This window comes from Falco biarmicus, chromosome 10 (genome assembly GCF_023638135.1).
Source record: "Falco biarmicus isolate bFalBia1 chromosome 10, bFalBia1.pri, whole genome shotgun sequence".
NCBI classification, from domain to species: domain Eukaryota; kingdom Metazoa; phylum Chordata; class Aves; order Falconiformes; family Falconidae; genus Falco; species Falco biarmicus.
Genome location: NC_079297.1, coordinates 17,180,211 through 17,202,939, shown reverse-complemented (window position 1 = coordinate 17,202,939; position 22,729 = coordinate 17,180,211). Strand labels below are relative to the sequence as shown.

The 22,729-nt window shown below is 71.8% G+C and overlaps 6 protein-coding genes across 13 annotated transcripts; 3 read left to right on the top strand and 3 right to left on the bottom strand.

Annotated features, from left to right (window-relative positions):
• The first annotated feature begins 2,563 nt into the window (after positions 1–2,563).
• Positions 2,564–7,473, top strand: RTN4RL2 (reticulon 4 receptor like 2). Its single transcript, XM_056355001.1, has 3 exons — positions 2,564–2,804; positions 4,756–5,240; positions 5,666–7,473. The coding sequence occupies exons 1-3, from the start codon at positions 2,771–2,773 to the stop codon at positions 6,398–6,400; spliced, it is 1,254 nt and encodes a 417-aa protein (XP_056210976.1). The 5' UTR covers positions 2,564–2,770; the 3' UTR covers positions 6,401–7,473.
• A 144-nt stretch (positions 7,474–7,617) lies between these two features.
• Positions 7,618–8,595, bottom strand: TIMM10 (translocase of inner mitochondrial membrane 10). The gene is made up of 2 exons (XM_056355002.1): positions 8,398–8,595; positions 7,618–7,873 (listed from the first exon to the last, which is right to left on the bottom strand). Exons 1-2 carry the CDS (start codon positions 8,466–8,468, stop codon positions 7,672–7,674), a joined length of 273 nt encoding a protein of 90 aa, XP_056210977.1. The 5' UTR covers positions 8,469–8,595; the 3' UTR covers positions 7,618–7,671.
• Positions 8,596–9,054: 459 nt separating this feature from the next.
• On the top strand, positions 9,055–13,447 carry SMTNL1 (smoothelin like 1). The gene is made up of 8 exons (XM_056354639.1): positions 9,055–9,368; positions 10,065–10,738; positions 11,094–11,232; positions 11,465–11,537; positions 11,731–11,871; positions 12,503–12,605; positions 12,834–12,985; positions 13,062–13,447. The coding sequence occupies exons 2-8, from the start codon at positions 10,484–10,486 to the stop codon at positions 13,204–13,206; spliced, it is 1,008 nt and encodes a 335-aa protein (XP_056210614.1). The 5' UTR covers positions 9,055–9,368; positions 10,065–10,483; the 3' UTR covers positions 13,207–13,447.
• Positions 13,448–13,714: 267 nt separating this feature from the next.
• Positions 13,715–15,475, bottom strand: LOC130156284 (ubiquitin-conjugating enzyme E2 L5-like). The gene is made up of 4 exons (XM_056354638.1): positions 15,322–15,475; positions 14,688–14,777; positions 14,115–14,301; positions 13,715–14,039 (listed from the first exon to the last, which is right to left on the bottom strand). Exons 1-4 carry the CDS (start codon positions 15,340–15,342, stop codon positions 13,885–13,887), a joined length of 453 nt encoding a protein of 150 aa, XP_056210613.1. The 5' UTR covers positions 15,343–15,475; the 3' UTR covers positions 13,715–13,884.
• On the top strand, positions 14,894–19,592 carry SERPING1 (serpin family G member 1). 6 transcript variants are annotated; one of them, XM_056354634.1, is made up of 8 exons: positions 14,894–14,952; positions 16,557–16,629; positions 16,886–17,234; positions 17,398–17,535; positions 17,615–17,818; positions 17,935–18,077; positions 18,244–18,463; positions 18,919–19,592. In XM_056354634.1, the coding sequence occupies exons 2-8, from the start codon at positions 16,558–16,560 to the stop codon at positions 19,167–19,169; spliced, it is 1,377 nt and encodes a 458-aa protein (XP_056210609.1). In that variant the 5' UTR covers positions 14,894–14,952; position 16,557; the 3' UTR covers positions 19,170–19,592. The 6 variants fall into 6 exon arrangements, with proteins under 6 accessions (XP_056210609.1, XP_056210606.1, XP_056210608.1 ...); XM_056354631.1 differs by having other exon boundaries at positions 16,739–17,234; XM_056354633.1 differs by lacking the exon at positions 14,894–14,952 and adding an exon at positions 15,024–15,129.
• Positions 19,593–19,745: 153 nt separating this feature from the next.
• Positions 19,746–22,596, bottom strand: YPEL4 (yippee like 4). Of its 3 annotated transcripts, XM_056354637.1 has the most exons (5): positions 22,090–22,546; positions 21,319–21,649; positions 20,918–20,961; positions 20,272–20,380; positions 19,746–20,083 (listed from the first exon to the last, which is right to left on the bottom strand). In XM_056354637.1, exons 1-5 carry the CDS (start codon positions 22,218–22,220, stop codon positions 19,994–19,996), a joined length of 705 nt encoding a protein of 234 aa, XP_056210612.1. In that variant the 5' UTR covers positions 22,221–22,546; the 3' UTR covers positions 19,746–19,993. The 3 variants fall into 3 exon arrangements, 2 of the variants coding, with proteins under 2 accessions (XP_056210612.1, XP_056210611.1); XM_056354636.1 differs by having other exon boundaries at positions 19,746–20,380; positions 22,090–22,596; XR_008824367.1 differs by lacking the exon at positions 19,746–20,083 and having other exon boundaries at positions 20,920–21,649; positions 22,090–22,596.
• Between the last annotated feature and the right edge of the window lie 133 nt (positions 22,597–22,729).

Below are 22,729 nucleotides of genomic sequence, written 5' to 3'. Positions count from 1 at the left end.
CCTCCCGCCGCCCCCCCGGGTGCTGCTCACCGCGGCCCGGTGCGCGGGCGGCCCCCCCGCAGCTGCCGGCCCGGCCCGGTGGGGCCCGGCGGGGCCCGGTGCCGCCGGTGCTGCCCGCCCCTCCCCGGCAGCGGGCGGAGCGGAGCGGAGCGGCCCGGCCCAGCCCCGCCTCCCGGGCGCGGCGGGGGGCGGGGGGGGGAGGCGGCCCCGGTGGAGCAGCCCCGGGGGTCGCTCCGTGGGTCCGCCCCGGCGGGGCTGTCCCGGCCGAGAGCCTCCTGACGGCGTGCCGCTGCCCCCCCCACGGGGCCCCCCGTGCCCCTCGTGGGTGAACGACCCCCTGCCACCCCCGGTGTGGCCCGTCCCCACCTCCGGGAGGGCCACCTCCTTGCCTGGTGTCCCTGAAGTGTCCCCAGCTGCAGCCGCCCCGGGGCCACCCTGGGGTCACCTTGAGTCACCCCTGGGCTCCCCTTGGGCCACCACCCGCTGAGGTGGGCTCGGCCCCTTCCCCCAGATCACAAGGGACAGGACGAGGGGGAGCGGTCACACCGGGGCAGGCTGGTGAAGGGGCAGCAGGGGCAGTGGCCTCATGAGAGGGTGTCCGGCACCCCAGCAGGCTGCCCGGGGGGGAGTCACCGTCCCTGGGGGTGCTTCAAAACGGCATGGGTGCAGTGCTGGGGGACACGGGTCAGTGGTGGCCTTGGCAGCGCTGGGGCAGTGGTTTGACTCGATGGTTTGAAGATATTTTCCAATCTAAAGTGTCCTGTGATTCTCTGATTCTGACCTTGAGCCACCCTTGGGTGACTCTTGGGTCACTTTTGCACCAACCTGGAGTCACCCTTGGGCCACTCCTGGGCCACCCCAGCTGTGCCATGCAGAGCCAGCCCCTGGCCAGCCCCCCCATGCCACCCCCAGCATGCCATCCTGCCTGTGCTCTGTCAGGCCCTGCCTTGTCTCTGGCCACTTGTGCCTGCTGCCACTCCTCCCCTGACCATGTTGTCACCTGAATGTCCTCGGCACCAGCCCCACAGCCTGTCTGGCCCTGTGGTCCCCTGCTGCCACCCTACCTGGGGCATCCCCTGTCTCTGCCATCACCCTCCCTTTGGCCAACTAGGCCATGTGCGTTCCCCTGTCCTCTGGCCGCCCCATCCATCTGCCACTGGTACTTGCAGCCACCCATCCTGTGCCCTCCTGTCCCACCCCTCCAGCCAGCTGCTTGTCTGCTTGGCCACCCACCTGTGTGTCCATCACCAATCCACCTGCCCATCAGCCATCTGTCTGTCCATCACCCACCTGTCTGTCCATCACCCATCCATCTGTCTGTCACCCACCCATCTGTCCATCTTCCATCCATCTGTCCCCCTCCAACCACAACTCCATCCTTCCTCACGCCCATCCAGCCATCCATCTGTCCAGCCGCCCGTCTGGCTGCCCATCACCTGCCCTGCCCGCATCCTGGCAGCCTTCCTGCCCTTCCCTCTGTCCGTCTGTCTGTCTGTCCTGCCCACCTCTCCAGCTGTCCCTCGCTCGTCTGTCCATCCATCTGTGTCTCCGGCTGTCTCTCACCTGGCTGTCCTCCCCTCTGGCTGTCCCTCACCTGTCTGTCCATCGGTCCGTCCTCCCCACCAACTGTCCCTCACCTGTCCGTCCTCCCACTTGCCCCACCATGACCCCCACCACCCACCTCTGCCCACCTGGGCCTGGCTGGTGGCACCAGGCCTGTCCCTCTACCCACCACATCCCCAGGTCCCCCTGGGCGGGCAGGCGCAGGTACCCACTGTGCAGGCCCCAGGGGGTGGGGGATCCTCCCCTGCCACGGCTCCCGGGGTGCCCCTGCGAGGGCCCATGCCGGGACGATGGGGGCACCGACGGGGCGGGGAGCGGATGGCGGCCCCTGAGTCAGCCCCGCGTCGCCCCCGCCGCCGCCCACGGGTGCCCGCCGCGCCAGCTTGTGGTATTTCGCTCGCCGGGAGCCGCGCCGGAGACGGTGCCGCAAACACGCTGCCGGTGCCAGCTCGCGCCGCCGCAGCCTGGCGCGGCCACGCGTGCCCCCCCCACGCGGCTCGGCCCGGGGCTGGCGGCGCGCGGCCCCGCGAGGCGGTTCGCGCGGCCCCGGGTGGGAGCGGCACCATGGACAGCGCCGGTGGCACCGCGGACAGCGCCGCGGTCCCGCGTGGGCGTGGATCGGGGCGCCGCGTGCCGCCCGCGCGGGCCGCCGCCCGGCCCGGGGGCAGCTCGCGGACCCGCCCGTGGGCAGCTCGTGCAAGGGTCCCCCGCCGCCCGCCACCGGTCCCGGGACCGCGCGAGGGACCCCGCCCGCAGCGTCCCGCGCTCAGAGCCCCCCCCGCGCCGGCCCCGCCTCGCCCGTGGGGGCGCCCGCCACCAAGCCCCGCGTCCGCAGCGGCGATCGCCCCCCGGGGGTCCCGCGGTGCGGCCCCCGCTCCCCGCCGGGGGTCCCCCGCGGTCCCCCCCCCGCTGCGTGGAGCGGGGCGGGCCGGCCCGGGAAGGGTTAAGCGGCGGGGCCGGCGGCGGGGGGCGGAGCGCGGCCGCCCCGGGATAAGGCGCGGCGCGGGGCAGGGCTCAGCCCCACCGGAGCCGCGGGCAGAGCTGTGCCGAGCCCGAGCCCACCCGTGCCCGCAGCCCACCCGTGCCATGCCCCGGGGCGGCGGCGGCTGCTCCCGGCGGGGCGGCGGCGGTGAAGGGGGCCAGCAGCTCCCCCGGCACCGGCCATGAGCCCCCGGGCAGCGGGCAGCGCCTGAGAGGCGGCCCCGCCATGCGGCCCCCCACGGCTCTGGACCTGCCCCAAGGTAGGCGTGGGGACGGCCGGGGGGGCCCACGGGGGTCGGGTGAGCCCCGTGGGTGGGGGGCTGCCGCCCTGCAGAGCACGGTCCCGGCCTGGGGGGGGGCCGGGCTCTCGGGGTGCCCCGCGGTGCGTGAGGAGCCCGGGGCCGCCCCAGGGCGCGCAGCCACGCGTGGGGGCACCCCAGCGTGCTCCCCCCGCCACCCAGGGGCTGCCCGGGGCCAGACCGGCCCGGCGTCGGGGTGCCCCTCGACCCCCGCGATGCCCCGTGCAGCTCAGGGACTCGCCGCCCCGCGCGTGGGTGCCACGGTACCCGCGGGGTCCCCGGTGCCACGCCGGGGTGCGCAGTCCCGGGTGCGGGCGCAGCCCCGGCGCGCCCCTGGCTGCCCATGGGGTGCCCGGTGCCACCCCCGCCTGGCTCGGGGGTGTCCCACGACCCGGGGGGTCCCCAGTGCCGCCCCGGGGCGCACAGCACAGCGCGTGGGTGCCTCACGACCTACGGGGCGCCCAGGGCGGCACCGGGGTGCATCACCCGGCGTGGCGGTGCCCCGCGCCCCACGGGTTCCCCGGCGCTGCCCCCGGGACGACCCGCCCGCCGTGGCGGCGCCCCGCGCCCAGCCGGTGCCCCGCGTGGGCAGCGCTGGGTTGCAGAGTGCCCGGGTCACCCCGCGGGGGGTGCTGGGGGCTCAGTGGGGGACCCACGGGCGGCGCGCCCGTTCCGTGCCCGGACCGGGGCGGGAGGAAGAAGCGGTGCCCGGGAACCGGTGACTTCAGCTCCCAACTGAGTCAGCCCGCGGCGAGGGGGAGTGACAGATGGGACGCGGGTGGGGGGCGCACGCCGGCACGGGGCGCCGGGGGAGGGGGGCGGCGCTGAGCAGCTGCGCCGGACGCCTCCGTGGGTGGGTGGGGGTGTGTCCCCCCCCTCGAGGCGCACCGGGGGAGGGGAGGGAGGGCGGGCCACCGCCCCCCCGCCCCCTCCCCCGCCGGTACCGGCGGCTGGGAGCATCCACGCATCCCCGGGCGTGGGGCCAGGCCGACGGGCTGAATTATGGATGAAGCGCTCGGGTTGCAGCCGGAGGGGGGCGGCGGGGGGATGGACGCGGGGGGGGGGAAGGGGAGCAGGGTAGGGGGGGTGGGGAGCGGCGGCGCTGAGCACCCGGAGCGGCGGCGGCGCGTGTCACTGGCGAGAGCGTCAGCCTGCGCCCACGCGCGCCCCGCCCCGCACGTGGCCGCGGCACGCGCGCACGTGGCACCGCCCCGTTGTCGGGGGGCGCGCGTGGGGGGGGTATGGCCCCCCGAGGGGGCGGGGATCGTCCCAGGGGTGCGTGGCCCCGTGGGGGCAGCGGTAGCCCTTAGGAGGTCCCCAGGGAGCGTGGCCCCCTGGGGTGGGCACCTTCCCGTGGGAGCGTGGCCACGAGGGGTGGCCTGGGGCCCTGGGAGGTCCAATGGCCCCCAACTGCAGGGACGGCCCCCGGGGACCCAGGGACACAACAGCCACTGAAGCAGTGTCTTCTTGGGGTGCCCACACCTGTGGGGTGGGCACGGCCCTATGCGGCAGCATAGCCTGGGGGGGGTCTGCGGGGCTGACATCATCCTGGGGGCTCCCAGGGGTGTCCGGCCCGCTGGGGTGGGCATGGCCTTGGTGTCCTCCTAGAGGACCATGGCCAACGTGGGTGGTCATGGCCCTTGAGGTTCTCCCGGGGGACCACGGCCCCATGGGGTGGGGAAGGCCCTGGGGGCTCCTCAGGGTGCTCAGCCCTATGGGGTGGGCATGGCCTTGGGGTTCTGGGGCACTGCGCAGGCGGGCACAGCCCCGGGATGCTCTGTGGGGTGCGGATCCTAGGGCACCCCTGCCCCAGAGTCTGTGTTGGGAGGACCCCGCCGGGGCGGTGGGCATGGGGGGGCCGGGCCGGGGCAGCGCCCCAGTGCCCCGTGCTGACGCCCCGCTGTGCCCTCAGGCGGGCGCCTGGCGGCCCTGCTGCTGGCGGCGCTGGCGTGGGTGCCCGGCGGGGCGCACGCCTGCCCCGCGCTCTGCACCTGCTACGTCTCGCCGCCCACCGTCAGCTGCCAGGCCAACAACTTCTCCTCGGTGCCCGCGGGGCTCCCGCCCGGCGCCCGCCGCCTCTTCCTGCAGAACAACGTCATCGGGGCGCTGCGGGCTGGCACCTTCGGGCCCAGCACCGTCACCCTCTGGCTCTACTCCAACAACATCTCCTCCATCCAGCCGGGCACCTTCCGCCACCTGCCCGCCCTGGAGGAGCTCGACCTGGGTGACAACCCCCACCTCCGCGTCCTGGCCCCCGACACCTTCCATGGCCTCCGGCGCCTCCAGGCCCTGCACCTCTACCGGTGTCAGCTGGCCAGTCTGCCCAGCGCCATCTTCCGCGGCCTCCACAGCCTCCAGTACCTCTACCTGCAGGAGAACGGGCTGCTCTACCTCCAGGTCTGCCACAGCCCTGGGGCTGCCCCATGGCCGCGGTGGGATGCCCATGTTTTGGGGAGGGGGGGTGGCGCCTTCAAGGGCATGGGCACAGGTCTAGGCTCTGTGGGAGACCCGGAGCTGGGACGCAGGACAGGGTGATGGGGGACACCCGCGAAGCCGGGACTTGGGGCAGTGGTGCCCATGGGGCAAGGCGATGGGAGATGCTCACAAACAGGGCGATGGGTGCTGTCTACAGGACGAGGACATGGGGCTGGGCTCCGGGGGCAGCCCACGGAGCAGGGAGATGGGGCAGGGCTCTGCAGGACACACACTGGCAGGGCTCTAGGTGACACCCACTGTGCGGGAACCACGGGGGCAGGGCTGAGGGCTCCCCAGTGGGGCCTCATGCCCCATATCCACCCCCTCTCTCCCTCCATCCCCCGCAGGACGACCTCTTTGCCGACCTGGCCAACCTGAGCCACCTCTTCCTACACGGGAACCGTGTGCGGGCGCTGTCGGAGGGCGTCTTCCGAGGGCTGCCCAGCCTGGACCGCCTGCTGCTGCACGCCAACCGCCTGGTTGCCATCCACCGCCGCGCCTTCCGGGGCCTGGCCCGCCTCACCATCCTCTACCTGTTCAACAACAGCCTGGCAGCGCTGCCTGGGGACCCGCTGGCCGCCCTGCCAGCCCTCCAGTTCCTGCGCCTCAACGCCAACCCCTGGGCCTGCGACTGCCGCGCTCGCCCGCTCTGGGCCTGGTTCCGTCGCACCCGCGTCTCCAGCTCCCCCGTCACCTGCGCCAGCCCCCCGCACCGCCGCGGCACTGACCTGCGGCACCTCCGCCCCCGCGACTTCGACGCCTGCCCCGAGGAGGAGGAGGAAGAGGAGGAGGAAGCTGGCGATGGCGGTGGTGGGGTGGCGGTAATGGGTACCCCCGGCCGGGCGCTGGGCCGCCCCGGCACCCTCCCGGCCGCGCCGCCCTCCGCCTTCTACCGTGATGGCCTGCCCCCCCACGACTTGCGGGGACCCCAGCCCCGGCCACCCCCCCCTTCCCGTGACTCCCATGGCCCCCCCAGGGATGTCCGCTGCCCCCAGGCACCCTGTGCCCCCACAGCTGCCACTGCCCCCCGCCAGCCCCCCATCCTCCTGCCCCTCCTGAGTCTGCTCTTGCCCCGGCTCTGAGCCATCCCCCCCGGCATCCCAGGGGGGTCCTGGCTCCTCAGGGTGCCTGTGACCTCCTTCTCCCCGGGGGGGCCCTAGAACTGTGGGGGGTGGCTGTGGGGGGGGGAGGGGATGCGCAGGATGCAGGGGGTCCCCCCCCATCCTGAGTGGGAAAAACCCGCAACAGGAACCAAAAGGTGGGAAATTATTTATTAAAAATCGTCTTATTTTGGGAGAGCGGGGCCTGGCTCCTGCGGGGGGGGCACGGCGGGGCACTGCCTTTCCAGGTCACTGCCTGCTCCTCCTGAAATATTGATGGCACTGCTGCTGCGCCCGGGCGGCTGGAGGACAGCAAGGCATGCACAGCTCCCTGCAGGGATGGGGGGGTTGGAGAGACACCCCCCACAGTGCTGCACCCCCAAGTCGTGGGCTCTGCATGCACAAGCCCCTGTGCATTGCGCACCCACTGCCGTGTGGCACCCGCCACCGCAGGGCCTGGTGACGTGCCCACTGTCGCCCTGCACCCTTCACAAGGGTGCTGGCACTGCAGGCAGGAGTAACAGGAGCCACGGGGCACAGTGCACCCCCACCGTTACCTGCACGGCCTGACCCACTTCCCAGCAGCCACCGCCCACACCACTGGGCTGTGGGAGGGCATCACCACTGCAGGTGCCCTTCACCCAGGGTCGGGGTGCCCCTGTGCTGGTGTAGCTCTCTGGGTGTCCATGCATGTGTGTCCCTTGTCCTCTCTGACCATCCCTGTGGGTGCAGGGGCATGTCTGTGCCTGTCCGGGCTGTCCCTGCTCAGGCACCCCCCTCATCCCTCCCGTGTGGGTGTCCCTGCCTGGTCCCCCTGTGTGCCCCCAACCGGGGCTGGGTGTTTCCCAGCCCTCCAGGGTGTCCCTGCATGCCTGTCTCTTTCCAGCTGCTCCAGGGCTGTGTCCCTCTGCGGGGTCCCCCCCCGGCCATCCCCCCACTGGCCAGCAGACAGGCAGGGGCAAGGGATTACAAGGGGCTCAGCCCGGCTCTGCCTAATCCTGGGGATTACATGGGCTGGGCCTGCCTGGGGTGGGGGGGCCACCCCCAGGCGTGCCCCCCTCAAGGACACAGCATGTGGCAGCTGGGGACAGCAAGTGGGGGGGGCTTCCCAGCAACATCTGCCAGCTTCAGCATGTACCCCGAGACATCACCGGGGGGGGGTGGGGGGGGTGGGGGAAGGACAAGGAAAGCAAACCAGCTGGCCCAATGCATCCAGTTTATTGGGGTGAGAGGGAGCAGGGGGGCCGGGGCAGTCAGGCCGTGCCAGTGCCCTGCTGCATGCGCTTGAGGAGCTCCTCATCCTGCAGCGACAGCTCCGTCAGCTTCTTGCCCATCCTCTCATGGACCTCCAGGTACTTGGCCACGCAGCGGTCCAGGCACACGCTCTCCCCCTTCGACAGCTCTGCGTCCTTGTAGTAGGGGGGGACGCACTTTCGGTGGCACGCCTGCGTCATCCTGCACCGCACCGCACCCTCAGCCCCTCACCAGCCCTGCCACACTCAGACCTGGCCCCCCGGCCCCAAGCCCCAGCGCCCCGACACCACAGCCATTCCCCAGTGTCCCCCCCACTTCCCAGGCACCACCTTGTGCCACCAGCACTCCCCAGTACCCCCAATACCCCTCTGTGCCCCGCCCCAGCCTTGAGCACCCCCCCAATGCTCCCCACTCTATGCGGTCCCCAACACACCCGGGTACCCACAACGCCCCCCCATCCCCAGGCACTCTCGGTGTCCCCCGCTGCTCCGGGCACCCCCGGTGCCCCTAGCACCTCAGCCCCATGCCCCAGGGTCACCCCAGTGCCCCCAGCTCCACCCGGGACCCGCCAGTGCCCCCAGCTCACACACCCCCCCCCCCCCCCATCCCCGGGCCGTCCCGGTACCTCCGACTCCCCCCGGGACCTCCGGCCTTGGGACCCGCCAGTGCCCCCAGTTCCCCCCGGGATCCCCGAGTCCCCCCGCTGCTCCCCCGGCAGGGCGCACCGGTTGTACATGTCGGCCATCATGTCAACCTCCAGCTCGGCCGCCAGCTGCTGGGCCCGCAGCGGGTCCATGGCGGCCGGGCCCGGCTCGGTTCAGCCCGGCCCGGCCCGGCTCGGCTCGGCTCAGGTCGGCACCGGACAGCACGTCTCTGGCGCCGCGGCGGCTCCCGGCAGGAACCACGTGAGCGCCGCACTTCCGCGCACACGTCGAAGCGCCCCGCCTCGCCGCCGCCTTGGGCCATTAGGGGCCGGCGGAGCGGGAGAGCGGCCCGGCGCGCCCGGCGCTGATAGGCCGCTGCCGTAGTGGGCGAGGCGGCGGCGGCGGCCGGGGCGGGGAAGGCGCGGCCTTGGCGAGGGGCGGGGCCAGGCCGGGTCCGGCTGTGCGCACGTGCCTGGGACCCCCCCAGTGCCCCCCCGTGCCTGGCATCCTCCCTGTCCCCCCGTGTACCCTCTGTGCGTGTGACCCCCTGTGTCCCCCCAAGTCCGCCGTGTGTCTATGACACCCCCGTTTCCCCCCACGTGCCTCACACCCCCCATGTCCCCGTGTCCCCCGTGTGCCTCTGTCCCCCCATGTTCCCCATATGACCGTGGCCCACCGTGTCTGCCTGAGCCCCTCGTGTTGCCCGTGTCCGGCTGTGCCCCCCATGTGCCCGTGACCACCGGTGTGTCCCCCCACATCCCCCTGTGTCCTCCGCTCGTCTGTGTCCCCCGTGTCACCCGTGTGCCCGTGTCCCCCACGTCCCCCGCGTGTCCGTGCCCCTCGGTCTCCCTTTCCCTCCCTGGGGTACCCGTGGCCCCCCGACCGCTGGCTGAGTGCCCCTGCCCCCTCCCCGTGGGCTCCTTTGGGGTGTCCCCGGTGGCGGCGTGTCCCCCGCCCACGTGCCCCGGCCGCTCCCGCGCGCTGCCCCGCGCCCGGCCCCACGCGTGCCCCGCGGGGGGGCGGGGAGTGCGCGCGGCACCTGCCCCCGCCGGGTAAAAATAGCGCCGGGGCGGGCGGGGCGGCGGGCGCGGTGCGGAGCGGCCGGAGGGTACGGGCCGGGGGCCGGGGGCCGGGGGCCGGGGGCCGGGGGCCGGGGGCCGGGGGCCGGGGGCCGGGGGCCGGGGGCCGGGGGCCGGGGTTATCGGCGCGTCGAGAGGGGGAACTGGGGAGTCTAGAGGGGGCAGGGAGGGTTGTGTCGGGATGGGACACGTGGGGCCGGGGGGGGGTCGGGAGGAGGTATGGGAGAGCAGGACCAGCTTCTGGGGGGTCGGGTTGGGGTTATAGGGGGGTCGAGAGGGGAAATTGGGGGTTGGGGGTGGGGAATAGGGGGTCGGGATGGGACACGGGGGTCGGCTGGGAAGGGGAACGGGGGGGTCAAGAAGGGGTATGGGGGTGCCGGAATGGGGCGGGGGGGGGGACTGGGGGGGGGGACTGGGGGGGGCAGGAGGGGAATGGGAAGGTTGGTATTGGTTATGGGGGGCTGGAGAGGGGAGGCAGGCTGGGGTGTTGGGGTGCCAGGGGGGGGCAATGGGGGGGGACGGGAGGGGCAATGGGGGCTGGGCAGGGGCAACGGGGGTGCCCAGGGTGGGGGGAATGGGGGGGATGGAGCTAGAGGGAGCATGGGCACAGGGGCAGGGGGGTGGCCGGGTTGGCGGGGGCACCCCAGTGACAGCCCTGTGCCCCTGCAGCAGTGACCGCAGCAGCATGGAGCCCCTGGGAGACACTGACACCCCCACCTCCGGCACCCCCACGTCGGACGCCCCCCCCACGGGGCCAGGGGAAGGGGGGGGCAGGGGAGGGCAGCAGGGAGGGGGACCCCCTGGCAGCAGGGGTGGGGGGCACAGAGGACACAGAGGGGGACACCAGGGAAGCTGAAGGTGTAGGGGGCGACACCAAGGGAGCAGGGGACACGAGGGGGGACACCAAGGTGGCTGAGGATGTCGGGGGAGAAACCAAGGGAGCAGGGGACACCAAGGCAGATAAGGATGGGGGGGGACACAACAAGGTGGCTGAGGTTGTGGGGGGACACACCAAGGGAGCAGGGGACACCAAGGGGGACACCAAGGCAGATGAGGATGGTGGGGGACACAACAAGGTGGCTGAGGACATGGGGGGTGATGCCAGGGCAGTGGGGGATGCAGGAGGGGACACTGGGGCGGCAGAGGACACGGAGAGGGACACCAAGGGAGGAGCTGCAGGGGATGCCAGGAGCGATGCCAGGGCAGAAGCAGTGAAGGATGCCAGGAGCACTGCCAGGGGTGACGCAGAGGCAGTCGGGGGGGTAGGCAGTGGGGGTGCCGCGGAGGGGCTACAGGAGCCGGCTGGGCCAGGGCCAGCAGCAGGCAGCACCCGGGGCTGGCAGGTGAGGGGGAGTGTGGTGGGGCTGGGGACAGGGGTGGCAGTGCCAGGCCAGGGTGACGGTGCCCATGCAAGCAGTGCCAGGGCACTGGTGGCAGTGCTGGTGTGGGCAGTGCCAGGGCAGGCTGACAGTCAAAGGGACAGGGTAACAGTAGAAGGGACAGGGGTGGCAGTGCCCATGTGGGCAGTGCCAGGGCAGGGTGACAGTCAAAGGGACAGGGTAACAGTAGAAGGGACGGGTGGCAGTGCTTGTGTGGGCAGTGCCAGGGTAGGGTGACAACAGAAGGGAAGGGGTGACAGTAGAAGGGACAGGGTTGGCAGTGCCCATGCTGGCAGTGCCACCCCAGTTGTGCCCACAGGAGCCCACCTGGCTGCAGGATGAGGATGAGCTGTGGCCCGAGTTCCCCCCCAGCATGTCTCCCGGGGGGGGCACCAGCCCCACATCCCCCCTGTCCCCCACGTCCCCCACGTCCCCCACATCCCCCACATCCCCCACAGGTAAGGGCTGTTCTGGGCAGGGCAGGCAGTACGGGCAGGGTCCTGCAATGGCACCAGAGTCCCCTGGGGTCACCACTGCCCCACAGCGTGCACATCCTCCCACCCAGGGGGCCCCTACAGATCCCCATGTCCCCTCCCCATGGGGGAGGACCTCCAGCCCCCTGCCCCTGATGGCTCCCCAGGGATGCCCCCATCCATTCGGGACCCTGCTGGTGCCCACACCCCAGGGTGCCCCCTCCCACCCCACTGACCCACCCTCTCTCCCCCACAGCTGGCACCAACGAGGGCTCGGGGGGCAGTGAGAGGTGAGTGTGGGCAGGGGGGCACGGCCCCAGGGCTGCCCGTGGCGGGCACCCCAGGTGGCACCCCACAACCCTGTGTCCCTACGGGGGCATGCCATGACGCCCCCCTTGCCTGCCTCCCATGGCTGGCCCACCCATGTGTGCCCGTGAGTGGCACCCACAGTGGTGCTCACCCCCACCCCCGGGGCCCCCACAGGGGTGCACCAGCAGGGGGGCCACGGGGACGGGCACCCCCCGAGACGGTGGGGCAGAGGCCAAGGCCGGAGCGGTCCGGGGGGCGGCCGCGTGCCAGTGCCCGGGCACAGGGGCGCAGCGCCATCCTGGAGAAGTTCGGCGGGTGAGAGGGGCCTGGCCCCAAGGGGGGCACAGGGCGTGGGAGGGGTGTGGGGCAGTGGGAGGCCATGGGACAGTGGGGGTATTGGGGGGGAATGGGGAAATAGCAGATATGGGGGTACTGGGGGGGTCCATGGGGCAATCGGGGTATTGGGGGCCATGGGGAAGTGAGGGTATTGGGGGGAATGGGGAAATTGGGGTATGGGGGTACTGGGGAGCCCATGGGGCAGTACAGGGGGGGCAGGACTGAGGGTGCTGTGGGCCAATGGGGAGCTGTGGGTGTACTGGGGAGCCATGGGCCAGTGGGGTACAGTGGGGGGCTGAGGGTGCCACGGGGCAGTGGGAGTACTGGGGAGGACATGGGGGGTATGGGGTGACTGGGGGGGGCATGGGGCAGTGGGAGTATTGGGGAGGACATGGGGAAATGGGGGGCATGGGGCAGTGGGGGGAGCAGGACTGAGGGGGCCATGGGGCAATGGGGAGCAATGGGGCTGTGGGCTTATTGAGGGGCCATGGGGCAGCAGGGAGCTCTGGGGTGGGTCAGGGCCACTGGCCAGTTGCAGACCCCTGGAGGCCGGGCCGGGGGCTCACGGTGCGGGGGCACGGAGCCCCACGGTGCCTGGCACCGCCTGCAGGGCAGCCACGGGGCCGGCCCCACACCTGAAGCGGGTCGGGGGCAGCGCCGCGGTCAAGGCCATGCTGCTGGAGTGGTGCCGCGCCAGGACCCGTGGCTACCAGGTGAGAGCGGGGCGGCCGTGGGGCACGCTGTGGGGCATGCTGTGGGGTACGCCGTGGGGCATGCCGTGGGGCACGCCCCAGGTTGTGTCGTGCAGTGGCCATGGGGCGTGCCATGGAGCAGGCTGTGGGTTGCATCATGTGGTGCATTGCGGGGCATGCCGTGGGGCGGCCATGGGGTGGCTGTGGGGCAGGCCGTGGGGCAGGCTGACCCCCATCCATCTGCGGCAGCACGTGGATGTGCAGAACTTCTCGGGCAGCTGGGGCAGCGGCCTGGCCTTCTGCGCCCTCCTCCACAGCTTCTTCCCCGATGCCTTCGACTACGCCAGCCTGGAGCCCGGCGCCCGCCGGCACAACTTCACCCTGGCCTTCGCCACCGCCGAGTGAGAGCCCCCCCGGCCCCCCGACCCTGCGGTGTCCCCAGGCGGGGGGCCCCTGGTGACAGCTGTGTCCCCACAGGGAGCGGGCAGGCTGCGCCCCGCTGCTGGAGGTGGAGGACATGGTGCGGATGCCGGTGCCTGATGCCAAGTGCATCTACACCTACCTGCAGGAGCTGTACCGCTGCTTGGTGGCCAAGGGGCTGGTGAAGACCAAGAAGCGCTGAGGGGGGGTTCCCCCACAGCCCCCCACCCGTGCCACCCCCCTCTGCCTTGTCACAGAGTCCTCATGGAGTGGTTGGGGTTGGAAGGGACCTGAAAGACCACCTGGTCTACCTCCCACCAGACCAGGTTGCTCCGAGCCCTGTCCAGCTTGACCTTGAGCTCTCGCAGGAATGGGGCACCCGCTGCTGCTCCGGGCAGCTGCGCCACTGCTGCCGCCCTCACGGAAAGAATTGTGTCCTGACACCCAGCCTGTCCGCCCTCTTTCACCTTAAGGCCATCACCCCCGGTCCCACAGCCCTGCTGAGCGGTCTGGCCCAGCGGTAAAGGCTTTCGGTGGCCTCATCCCTGACAGGGGGGACATACACGGGCACAGGGACACTGGCACCAAGCAGGTGTCAGCACCTCCACCATGGTGGGGGCAAGCAGGGCGGCACCCACCTGCCTGGGCAGGCATGGGGTGAGCAGCACCCCCCCGCTGCCCCCCACCATCCCCATGAGGCATCACAGGGACAAAGTGGGAGGAAATTTATTAACGGCTGACGTGACCCGCATAGAGTGCCAGGCCCCCGTGCCACCAGGCTGGGACCCCAAGCCCAGGCTATGGTGCTGGGGCACGGGGCTGTGCTGGGCTGGCGCAGGGAGTGGGGAGTAACGTCGGGGTGCCCCCGGCTGCGGGGGGCTCAGGGGCCAGGGCGCGGCTCAGCGTGGCATCGGGTATGTTTCTCGGCCCGTCGCTGGAACACCTCGGGGGTCTCCTGGAGCTCGCGGGCCAGATCCTGCCGCAGCACACGCTGGGGGTCCGGGCTGTCCAGCAGCAGCAGCAGGTCCTGCAGCACTGCAGGCACCAGGGGGGTGTCAGGGCAGGCACCCCCTCCTGCAGTGCCCCCTCAGTCACCCCCGGGATGCCCACCTTGGATGGCGCGGGTGGTGTGCACCCAGTGCTGGGCAGAGGTGAGGGGCTGGCAGACACGGCCATCGGTGTCCACGCCGGGGTGGTAGATGTCGGTGTGGAGGGTGACGCAGGGGGGGACCAGCGGGTGGTGCGGGGAGAAGGTCAGCTCGAAGCGGAAGGCGCCAGCGTTGTACGGGGGGTTGTTCTGTCACCGGGGGGGGGGGCACCTCAGAGCCCCTGGGACCCCTGTCCCAGCCCTGGTACCCAGTGCCTCCCCTGGAGACCCCCCGCAGCCTGAGTCCCTGGAGAGGAACCCCCACCCAGGGGGAGCCCTCCTCCCACCCCGTTGCCCTGATGGGGACACCCACCCAGTGCCCTCGGGAGAAGCCCCACCCCGTGTCCCCAGGGGCTCATCTCCCCTCCAGGCCCCCTGTGCCCCCGCAATCCCCCTGTGCCCACAGCCCCCCACGCCTCCAGAGGACCCCCCCGATACCCTGAGGACCCCATGCCCAGGACCCCTCTGTCCACAGACGCCACGCCCGTGCCCTAATCGTGTCCGGCCCCGCCCCCGCCCCGCCCCGCCCCACTCACGGGCAGCAGGAGCCCCGTCCACCGCCGTATGTCGCCCTCCAGCGGCCGCAGCTGCCGGACCCCGCACCACCGCCGCGCCTCCTCCAGCTCCTGCAAGGGGAGCCGTGGTGGGAGGGGCCGCACTGAGACGCCCCCATGGGCGGGATCTTCTCGCAGGACACGCCCCTGGGTGGGCCCAGATCCGGGCCACGCCCCTCCAGGCGGGCGGCCCCGCCGGGGAAACGAAACTAGTCCCGGCACCCCTGCACCGGAGACCCTCTGCCCGGTACTGCCGCCCCCCCGCATCGGCACCGGCGACCCTCCGCCCGGTACCGCCTGCCCTCCCCGCACCGGCACCCCAGACCCTCTGCCCGGTACCGCCGCCTTCTCCTTACCGGCACCCCAGACCCTCCGTCCAGTACCACCGTCCCGCCCCGCACTGGCACCGGAGACCCTCTACCTGGTACCGCTCCCCACACTCCCGCACCGGCCCCGGCACCCTCCGCACCTCCACTACCCCAGTACCGCCTCCCCCGCACCCCAGCACCAGGATACCCACACCTCGAGATCGGCACCCCGGGCCAGCCCCACCCTGATGCTGGCACCCCCGCACCTCCGGCCTGACACTCCCGGTGTCTCCGGTGCCCCTACCCACCTTCGCGATCCTCCCGGCCATGGTCAGCGATGCCCGGTGCTGGTGGGCGGGGCTCTGCCGGGCCACGTCCACAGGAGGCGGGACAAGCTGCCCTAGCCCCGCCCCCAGCACGGGTCGAGTGGTGGTGCCAGAGAGGCCTGGGGCGGCCTGGAGCCATAGAGACGGGAGGGGGCGAGGGGTCGGTCTGGCCTGGGGCTGTGAGGGGCCAGACCCCCGTGCAGCCGCGGGCAGCTCCAGCAGGGTGGGGTGCCCAGAGGCGTCCCTGCCCCAGGGCTTGCTGGGGGGTGAGGCGAGGGCAGCCTGCCCCACAGCTATCTGCCCAGAGGCCCTAGGTTGGCCCTTCCTACTTCTGGGGTGGGAGGGCTCCTTAGGGACCCCACCCCAAAAATGCAAAGCCTGGCACCAGGCAGAGGAGATCATAGAGTTCATGTAAGAGGGGCCAGACTCCCCTGGAGCAGCAGGAGGTGCTGGGGAGGTGTGGGGCAGGCACACTCCGTGCTGTCAGGACAGGGGAGCACCATGGACCTCCTTTAGTGGCCACTGCTGGAGGGCCGAAAGGCAAGGTGGTCCATACCCCACCCCAGACAGCAGAGAAATGTGGAGGGAGGGACCCGGGGGGGGTCACACCACCTGGGCCTCCCCCTGGGGCATCAGGGTGACAAGGACAGGGAGCTTGAGCTGGTGCTTGAGGGGCTAGACTGTCCCTTGTCACCACAGGGGCCATGGAGAGGGGGCAGTTGGGTGGCTAGGATGCTCTACCCCACCTCCCAAAGGGTGCCTGCCTGAGGGGGTTGGTCCTCCAGTACCGGGGGCAGAGCAGGACTGGATGAGGGGACCGCATCCTGCCGTGGGTGCCTGTGCCCAGCCCGCCCCTCACAGATGTCCCAGGCACCCCCCCAGCTCCAGCCCAGCTGATTTACGGGAAGCCTCGGCAGCCGCCTGCCGCCCTCCTTAATCTTTAACCAGCCAGGGTTAGATCTGGCCAGATCCCCCCTGCGCCCGGCTGGACACGCAGGGACCCGACCTGCCAGGCACCCAGGTGGGCCCAGCACCCTCCTCCTGCCCCCCACACCCACCTCCTTGGGGGGCGTCAGACCGGGGTGCACAGGGTAGGGGTACAGGCGGTGCAGGGAATGGGAGCGCAGGGTGCTGGGGTGAGGGGCAGGTGGGGTGCTGGGAGCTGGGGTGGGGGTGCTGGGTGCTTATCAAGCCCTTGACCTGTGCTTGCCCACCAGGATGGCCACCATGACGCTCTGGCTGCCCCTGGTGTGGTGGCTGGTGGCCACAGCCACGGCCACTGTCACCCAGGTAAGTATGGCCCAGAGACGTGGGCTCCTTGTGCCCGGGTGCCCCCACACCCACCCTCACCTCACCTGGGTGTCCTTGTGCCCCTCCTCACCCTGGTCCCCGTGCCCAGGTGCCATCCCCGGAGGCCCCTCCCAGCTGGCTGAAGCTGCTCAGACAGTTCCTGTCGCTGCTGGTGCCCCCCTGTCCCAACGCAGGCCCACCGGGAGATGTGGGGGCACCCATTCTGCCAGGGCCCCCCCCCGCTACCCACCTGCAGGAGCTGCCTGGCCTGGATGCCCCCCTCAAGGCCGCAGACGCCCCCAGCCCCAAGGTGCCTGAAGGAGCCCCCGAGGAGCTGGGCACCGTGGCTCATGGCAGCACGGCAGCACCCACACCCAGCAGCACCCAGGAGGCCCCTGGCACCAGCGCCCCGCCGTGCCCTGGGGATGAGGAGCCGGCCGAGGTCTGTGGGACACCCACGGCAGAGCAGCGCACCGCCGTGGCCGAGGCGCTGGGCACCTTTGCCCTCCGCTTCTACCAGCGCATGGCAGAGGCCGTCCAGCCCGATGCCAACCTGCTCTTCTCTCCCCTCAACATCGCCATGGGGCTCTCCCATCTCCTGCTGGGTGAGGGGCTGCCACCGCCACCTGCATCGGCACTGCCGCAGGTTCTGCCATGGGTGCCGCTTTTGTTGCCACTGAGGGCACCGTCTGCGGCCCCATGGCCATCCCAGCCTGGAGCAGCAGGTGCACCCATGGGTGCCTGGCTGAGCTTCTCCTGTGCCTGCAGGTGCCCGTGGTGAGACCCGTGAGCGCCTAGGTGCCATCCTGGTGTACCCACCGGAGCTGGGCTGCGTGCACAGTGCCCTGCAGCAGCTCGCCAGCGTGCCTGGCCTCTTCTCTGCTGCACAGATCTTCCACCACCCAGGTGAGGCAGGTGCCTGGGCACTGGTGGCACCACCGATGCTGGCAGGCACGGGGCTGATGCCAGCTGTGCTACCGAGCAGGGCTGCACCTCCGGCCCCGCTTCCTCAACGAGTCATGGCACATCTATGGCACCCGCCCGTGGGAGCTGAGTGGCAACGAGAGCCTGGACCTGCTGCGCATCAACGCGTGGGTGCGCGAGGCCAGTCGGGGGCTGCTGCCCAGCCTCCTGCCCACGTTGCCCCCCCAGTCCCGCCTGCTGCTGCTCAGTGCCATCCACCTCCAGGGTATGACCCGGGGACAGGATCCCCCTGAGATCAGTGTGGGGCTGAGCCCGGGGTCCCCCCGTGTGGCCCCTCGGGTGCCCTCCGTCCCCCGCAGCCCCGGTGCCGTGTCCCTGCAGCCACCTGGCGCACACCACTGAAGGCCAAGCAGACGGTGCCACTGCCCTTCCTGCGCCCGGGGCGCCCCCCTCGTCTGGTGCCCACCATGACCAGCAAGAAGTACCCGGTGGCCTCCTTCATCGACCCCCACCTGCAGGTCCAGGTACCTCCCATCAGCTGGGACCCCACTGCTTGGTGCTGGGGGGCTGTGGCGTCGCTGCTGTGGTGCTGGGGCGGGTTAACAGGGTGTGATGTCGCTCCAGTGGCACTGAGGGTGCCAGGCTGTGAGGTCCCCGCGGTGGCACTAAGGACTAGTGGCTGTCCCACAGGTGGGGCGGATGGAGCTGAGCGGGGGGATGAGCCTGGTGGTGCTGGTGCCACAGGGCGCCCCGGGAGCACTGGGGACCCTGGAGCAAGCGCTGGATCCCCCTGCCTTCCGGGAGCTGCTGCGGCGGGCAGCCCGCACACCCCCCCGGGCCACTGCCCTGGCCCTGCCCCGCCTGCGCCTCGACCGCGCCCTGGACGTGGTGGCCGTGGTCCACGACATGGGTAAGGCCACCAACCCCCTGCCCCAGGGCCTGCCCGTGACATCACTGCTTGGGCTGGCAGGGCTAGGGGGTGATGTCTCTTTGGCATGGGTGGTGAGGTGCAATGATGTCACTCCCTATGGGATGTCACTGGCCCCTCCCCGATCCCTGTGTGGGTCCTTTTCCCCGGGGACCCCAATGTCCCTTAGTATCCCCAATGTTCCCCAGAGACCCCTATGTCCCCATGCCTTTAGTGTCCCCAGGGTCCCCCAGCACCTCTGCTGTCTCTGGTCCCCAGTGTCTCCAACATCCCCCCATCTCCCTGCTGTCCCCCACATCCCTGAGTGTCCCCTAGTGCCCCCCATTGCCCCTAATGACCCTGGTATCCCTCGTGCACCCCTTGGTGTGTGTCCGTACCCCTGTGTCCCCAGCGTCCCTTGTGTCCCCACGGGGTGACACTGAGGACTGGTGTCACAGACTACGGGCTGTTCCTGGATGCGGAGCTGTGTGGGCTGGCACAGGGCCCGGCGGTGATGGTGGACGCTGTTCGGCACCGCGCAGTGCTGGCGCTGGACGAGGCCGGTGTGGAGGCGGCGAGCGCCATGGCTACCTCAGTGGCCCGCACAGCTCTGGTGCTGGAGGCCCTGCGCCCCTTCCTCTTCGTCCTCTGGCATGATGCCAGTGCCATCCCCCTCTTCATGGGCCGCCTCAGCGACCCCCAGCCCTGACCCTGCCTGCCTGCTGCCCTCCCTCCTCTCACTGCCCTCCCTCCTGCTTCCTCTGCTCCCTCCTTCCCTCCCCCCCTTCCCTTGTCCTTCCTTCCATCCCTCCGTCTCTCTCTCCATCCCTCCTTTTCCTTCCCTCCCTTCCCTCTCCCTGCTTCCTCTCCTCCGCCCCCCCTTCCATCTTACCCCCCTTTTCAGCCACCTCCAGCCCCCCACCCTTCCCTCTTTTCCATCCCTCCTTCCCATCCCTCCCTCCAGTTCTCCCTCTCTCCCCATCTCCCCACCCCTCCCTTCCCCACCTCTCCCCCTTGCCCCCTCAACCCCCTATCCCGGGCAATGTGGAGTGTCATGTTCCCCCCCTTCCCCCCCGTGTCTCAGTTTGCCCACCAGCTGGGGCCTGAGCCCCCAGTAAATGCACTGACCCACTGCACGGCTCCTGCCTGTGGGGAGAGGAAGGGACAACCTGGGGGGGCATGCTGGGGCTACCAGGGACACCCCCCATCCATGCCAGGGTGGGGGCCACTCCAGGGTACCAGGGGAGGTGGCAGGGCCGGGGGCAGGTCACACCCAGCACCTTCCTACAAAACAAAAGCCTTTATTGCCCTAGAAAAGCCCCCACGGCCCCTGCGTGCTGGTGATGGCACCGTGCCCCCCCAGGGGGCAGCACACCCCCCCGGGGGGCACCGACTGGCACCGGGCACCCTGGGGCACCAGGGAAGGCGCAGAGGCGGGGGGTACCCACTGGCAGCACCCCAGCGATGGTGCCCACCAGGGCAGGGGTGCTGCTGGGTGGGGGTGCCCCTGCCGTGCCCCCCCCCCCCCGCCCTTCAGTCCCAGCCGTTCTCCTTCACCATGTGCGACATCTCGATGATGAACTTCCCCTCCTTGTACTTCTGGCTGCTCTCGAAGGCCTGCTCCTGGGGGGAGGCAGCGTGAGACCCCCTCCACGTGCCTCCAGCAGGGTGCCCGTGCCGCTGCCCCTACCATGGGGCTGGGGTCCCTGGGCTGCTGCCAACGGGTTTGGGGTGCCCAGCCCAGCCCAGGGATCTGGGGTGCCCGGGACAGTGCCCACAGGGGTGGGGGTGCTGGATGCAGGGGCACTCACGTATTTCCAGCCCAGGGTGGTCTTGCAGCTCTGGCAGAAGATGTCGGCCACCGAGTGCAGCCCCGTCAGCAGCAGCCGCTGCTCCGCCGGGCCACAGCCCACATTCACCCTGCGCCGGAGAGCAGGGGTGTGCCACCAGCATGGCACAGCCTGGCCCAGCATGGCCTGGCACAGCTCGGCATGGCTGTCCCAGCATGGCACAGCCTGGCATGGCTCAGCCTGGCTCCGCTCAGCATGGCACTGCCTGGAACAGCCCAGTACATCTTAGCCTGGCACAGCCTAGCATGGCATAGCCTGGCTCAGCCCAGCATGGCATGGCCTGGCACAGCCCAGCACAGCCTGGCATGGCTGTCCCAGCATGGCTTAGTCTGGCTCAGCCCAGAATGGCACAGCCTGGCACAGCTTAGCCTGGCACAGTCCGGCATGGCACAGCCTAGCATAGCCTGGCATGGCTGTCCCAGTATGGCACAGCCTGGCTCAGCCTGGCACGGCTTAGCCTGGCACAGCCTGGCATGGCACGGCATGGCTCAGCCCAGCATGGTACAGCCTGACTTAGCACGGCACGGCACAGCACGGCTGAAATCGGCCCCCCGGCCCGCAGCCCCAGGCAGCCCCCCGCCGCCCGCCCCCGCCCGGCGGTACTCACACCGAATTGAACAGGTAGGCGCGGCCATGGCTGCCCTGGAAGGACTGTGGGGACACGCACAAGTCACCGGCTGCGCCCCTTGTCCCCCGGGGCCACCCGCGTCCCCCGCCCCGCTGCAGCGCCACCACGCAATGCGCCGGCCGGGGACACCGGGGGGGGGGGGAGGGGGGCGCGGAAACTCACCACCCCGGGGACACCGAGGGGGGGCACTCACAACCCCGGGGACACCGAGGGGGGGCACTCACCACCCCGGGGACACCGAGGGGGGGGCGCACCACGGGGGGACAGCGGGGCGCCACGGGGGGACGTCGGCTGTCCCGATGCCGCCCTGGGACGGAGCCCCCAGCCCCTGGGACGTGGGGGACGGGGGTCCCCGCCGACCCGGGGGCCTGGGGGGGCACCTTGGAGATGAGCTCCTCGTGGCGGGCCAGGTGGGCGCGGCAGTGCACGCAGCTGTAGGTGCGCTGGGAGCGCGGCAGGTAGCTGTGGAAGGTCCTGGGGGGCAGGTGGGCGGCGGGGGGCAGGCGGCGGCGGGCGGGGGGCATGGCGGGGGGCAGGGCCCCGGGGGGGCGCGGGGGGGGCGGGGGGCACCGTGCACCCCCCGCAGAGCCGCTCGCAGGGGAAGCAGCGCAGCAGAGCGCCGAGAGCCGTCGTTCCTCCCGCGACAAGGTCGGGGGGGCGCCGTGGCCCCGGGCCCCCCCAGGTGAGAAGGAGGCGGAAAAGGGGGGCGGCCTGCAAAGAGTTAAATGGGGGTAGTGAGGGGGCGCGGCACTGACCGCCCCCCCCCATGCCCCCCCCCACGCCCCCAGCGGAGCCGGGCCGGCTCACCGCAGGAGTGGGGGGCAGCGCCGGGGAGCGGGGGACACCGCCCCGTCCCTGCTGTCCCCAGGGAGACCGGGTGGGGGAAGGGGCGGGGGAGAAGATGAGGGGGCCCCCCTAATAGGGTTTGGGAGTCCGGGGGAGTCGCGGGGGGGGTAACGGGGGTCCCGGGGGTGGGTGGTGATGGGGGTCCCGGGGGGCAGATGGTGGTCTCGGGAGGGGTGATGGGGGGTCCCGGGGGGGGGGTGATTGGGGGTCCCCGGTGGCCACACGGGGGTCCCGCGGGGCAGGAAGGGGGTCCGGGGGGATGCGGTGCCGGGCGGGGGAGGATGGGGGGCCCGGGGGCCGCTCACCACCCGCCGCTGTCCTCGCTGCCGCTGCCGCCGCTGCCGCTGTCCACGGGGCGGGCGCCAGGCGGGGGCACCGGGCAGCCGAGGGGGGGGCCCTGCGTGCCCGGGGACTGCATCACGGCACCGTGACTCATCCCCCGCCGCCGCGACGTCACCGCCCGCACCCCGCGGCCGTGACGTCACCGCCCGGCACCTCCGACGTCAGCCCCGCCGCCGGGGTGCGCTGCGGTCGCCGGTACCCGCGCCCCCCGTGTCTCCCCGGAGGCGCCCCCGGGCCGCACGCAGATGATACGCAAATCGGGGGGGGCAGGCAGCGTGCGCAGGGCGCGGCGTGCGAACGACCTGGACCCGGGGCCCGAGTCGGCGGGTGGCGGGGCCCGGCGCCAGGAGGCGACAACGAGGCGTGCGGTACGGGGCCCTGGGCGGTATGCAGATGAGATGCAAATGACCTCCGGGTGCCGCGCGCCACCGCCCCCCTGGTCCGTGCGTCACCACGTCACGGCCCCGGCCCCGCGCGGCTGCCATGGCAACCCCGCTCAGGGCCCCGCCCACCGCGCCGGGCGCGCCGCTATGATCTCACTTCCGGCGCAGCCCCGTCGGCCAGGAAGCGCGGCGGCCTCCGTGAGTGGGTGAGGGGCCAGGC

What these genes read in the sequence shown, in the direction of transcription:
- TIMM10 (XM_056355002.1), bottom strand. Translation starts at nt 8,468, where the DNA reads ATGGACCCGCTGCGGGCCCAGCAGCTGGCGGCCGAGCTGGAGGTTGAC. An exon ending in ATGGCCGACATGTACAACCG is followed by an intron (nt 7,874 to 8,397) that starts GTGCGCCCTGCC and finishes GGTGCGGTGCAG; the next exon opens with GATGACGCAGGCGTGCCACC.
- SMTNL1 (XM_056354639.1), top strand. Translation starts at nt 10,484, where the DNA reads ATGGGGGGTGATGCCAGGGCAGTGGGGGATGCAGGAGGGGACACTGGG. An exon ending in ATCCCCCACATCCCCCACAG is followed by an intron (nt 11,233 to 11,464) that starts GTAAGGGCTGTT and finishes ACCCCAGGGTGC; the next exon opens with CCCCTCCCACCCCACTGACC. An exon ending in CCAGGACCCGTGGCTACCAG is followed by an intron (nt 12,606 to 12,833) that starts GTGAGAGCGGGG and finishes CATCTGCGGCAG; the next exon opens with CACGTGGATGTGCAGAACTT.
- SERPING1 (XM_056354631.1), top strand. Translation starts at nt 16,558, where the DNA reads ATGGCCACCATGACGCTCTGGCTGCCCCTGGTGTGGTGGCTGGTGGCC. An exon ending in GCTCTCCCATCTCCTGCTGG is followed by an intron (nt 17,235 to 17,397) that starts GTGAGGGGCTGC and finishes CTGTGCCTGCAG; the next exon opens with GTGCCCGTGGTGAGACCCGT. An exon ending in GGCCGTGGTCCACGACATGG is followed by an intron (nt 18,464 to 18,918) that starts GTAAGGCCACCA and finishes CTGGTGTCACAG; the next exon opens with ACTACGGGCTGTTCCTGGAT.
- LOC130156284 (XM_056354638.1), bottom strand. Translation starts at nt 15,342, where the DNA reads ATGGCCGGGAGGATCGCGAAG. An exon ending in GGACGGGGCTCCTGCTGCCC is followed by an intron (nt 14,302 to 14,687) that starts GTGAGTGGGGCG and finishes CCCCGGTGACAG; the next exon opens with AACAACCCCCCGTACAACGC. An exon ending in CACCACCCGCGCCATCCAAG is followed by an intron (nt 14,040 to 14,114) that starts GTGGGCATCCCG and finishes TGGTGCCTGCAG; the next exon opens with TGCTGCAGGACCTGCTGCTG.
- YPEL4 (XM_056354636.1), bottom strand. Translation starts at nt 22,220, where the DNA reads ATGAGTCACGGTGCCGTGATGCAGTCCCCGGGCACGCAGGGCCCCCCC. An exon ending in AGCGAGGACAGCGGCGGGTG is followed by an intron (nt 21,650 to 22,089) that starts GTGAGCGGCCCC and finishes AACTCTTTGCAG; the next exon opens with GCCGCCCCCCTTTTCCGCCT. An exon ending in ACGAGGAGCTCATCTCCAAG is followed by an intron (nt 20,962 to 21,318) that starts GTGCCCCCCCAG and finishes GTGTCCCCACAG; the next exon opens with TCCTTCCAGGGCAGCCATGG.
- RTN4RL2 (XM_056355001.1), top strand. Translation starts at nt 2,771, where the DNA reads ATGCGGCCCCCCACGGCTCTGGACCTGCCCCAAG. An exon ending in GGCTCTGGACCTGCCCCAAG is followed by an intron (nt 2,805 to 4,755) that starts GTAGGCGTGGGG and finishes CTGTGCCCTCAG; the next exon opens with GCGGGCGCCTGGCGGCCCTG. An exon ending in ACGGGCTGCTCTACCTCCAG is followed by an intron (nt 5,241 to 5,665) that starts GTCTGCCACAGC and finishes CATCCCCCGCAG; the next exon opens with GACGACCTCTTTGCCGACCT.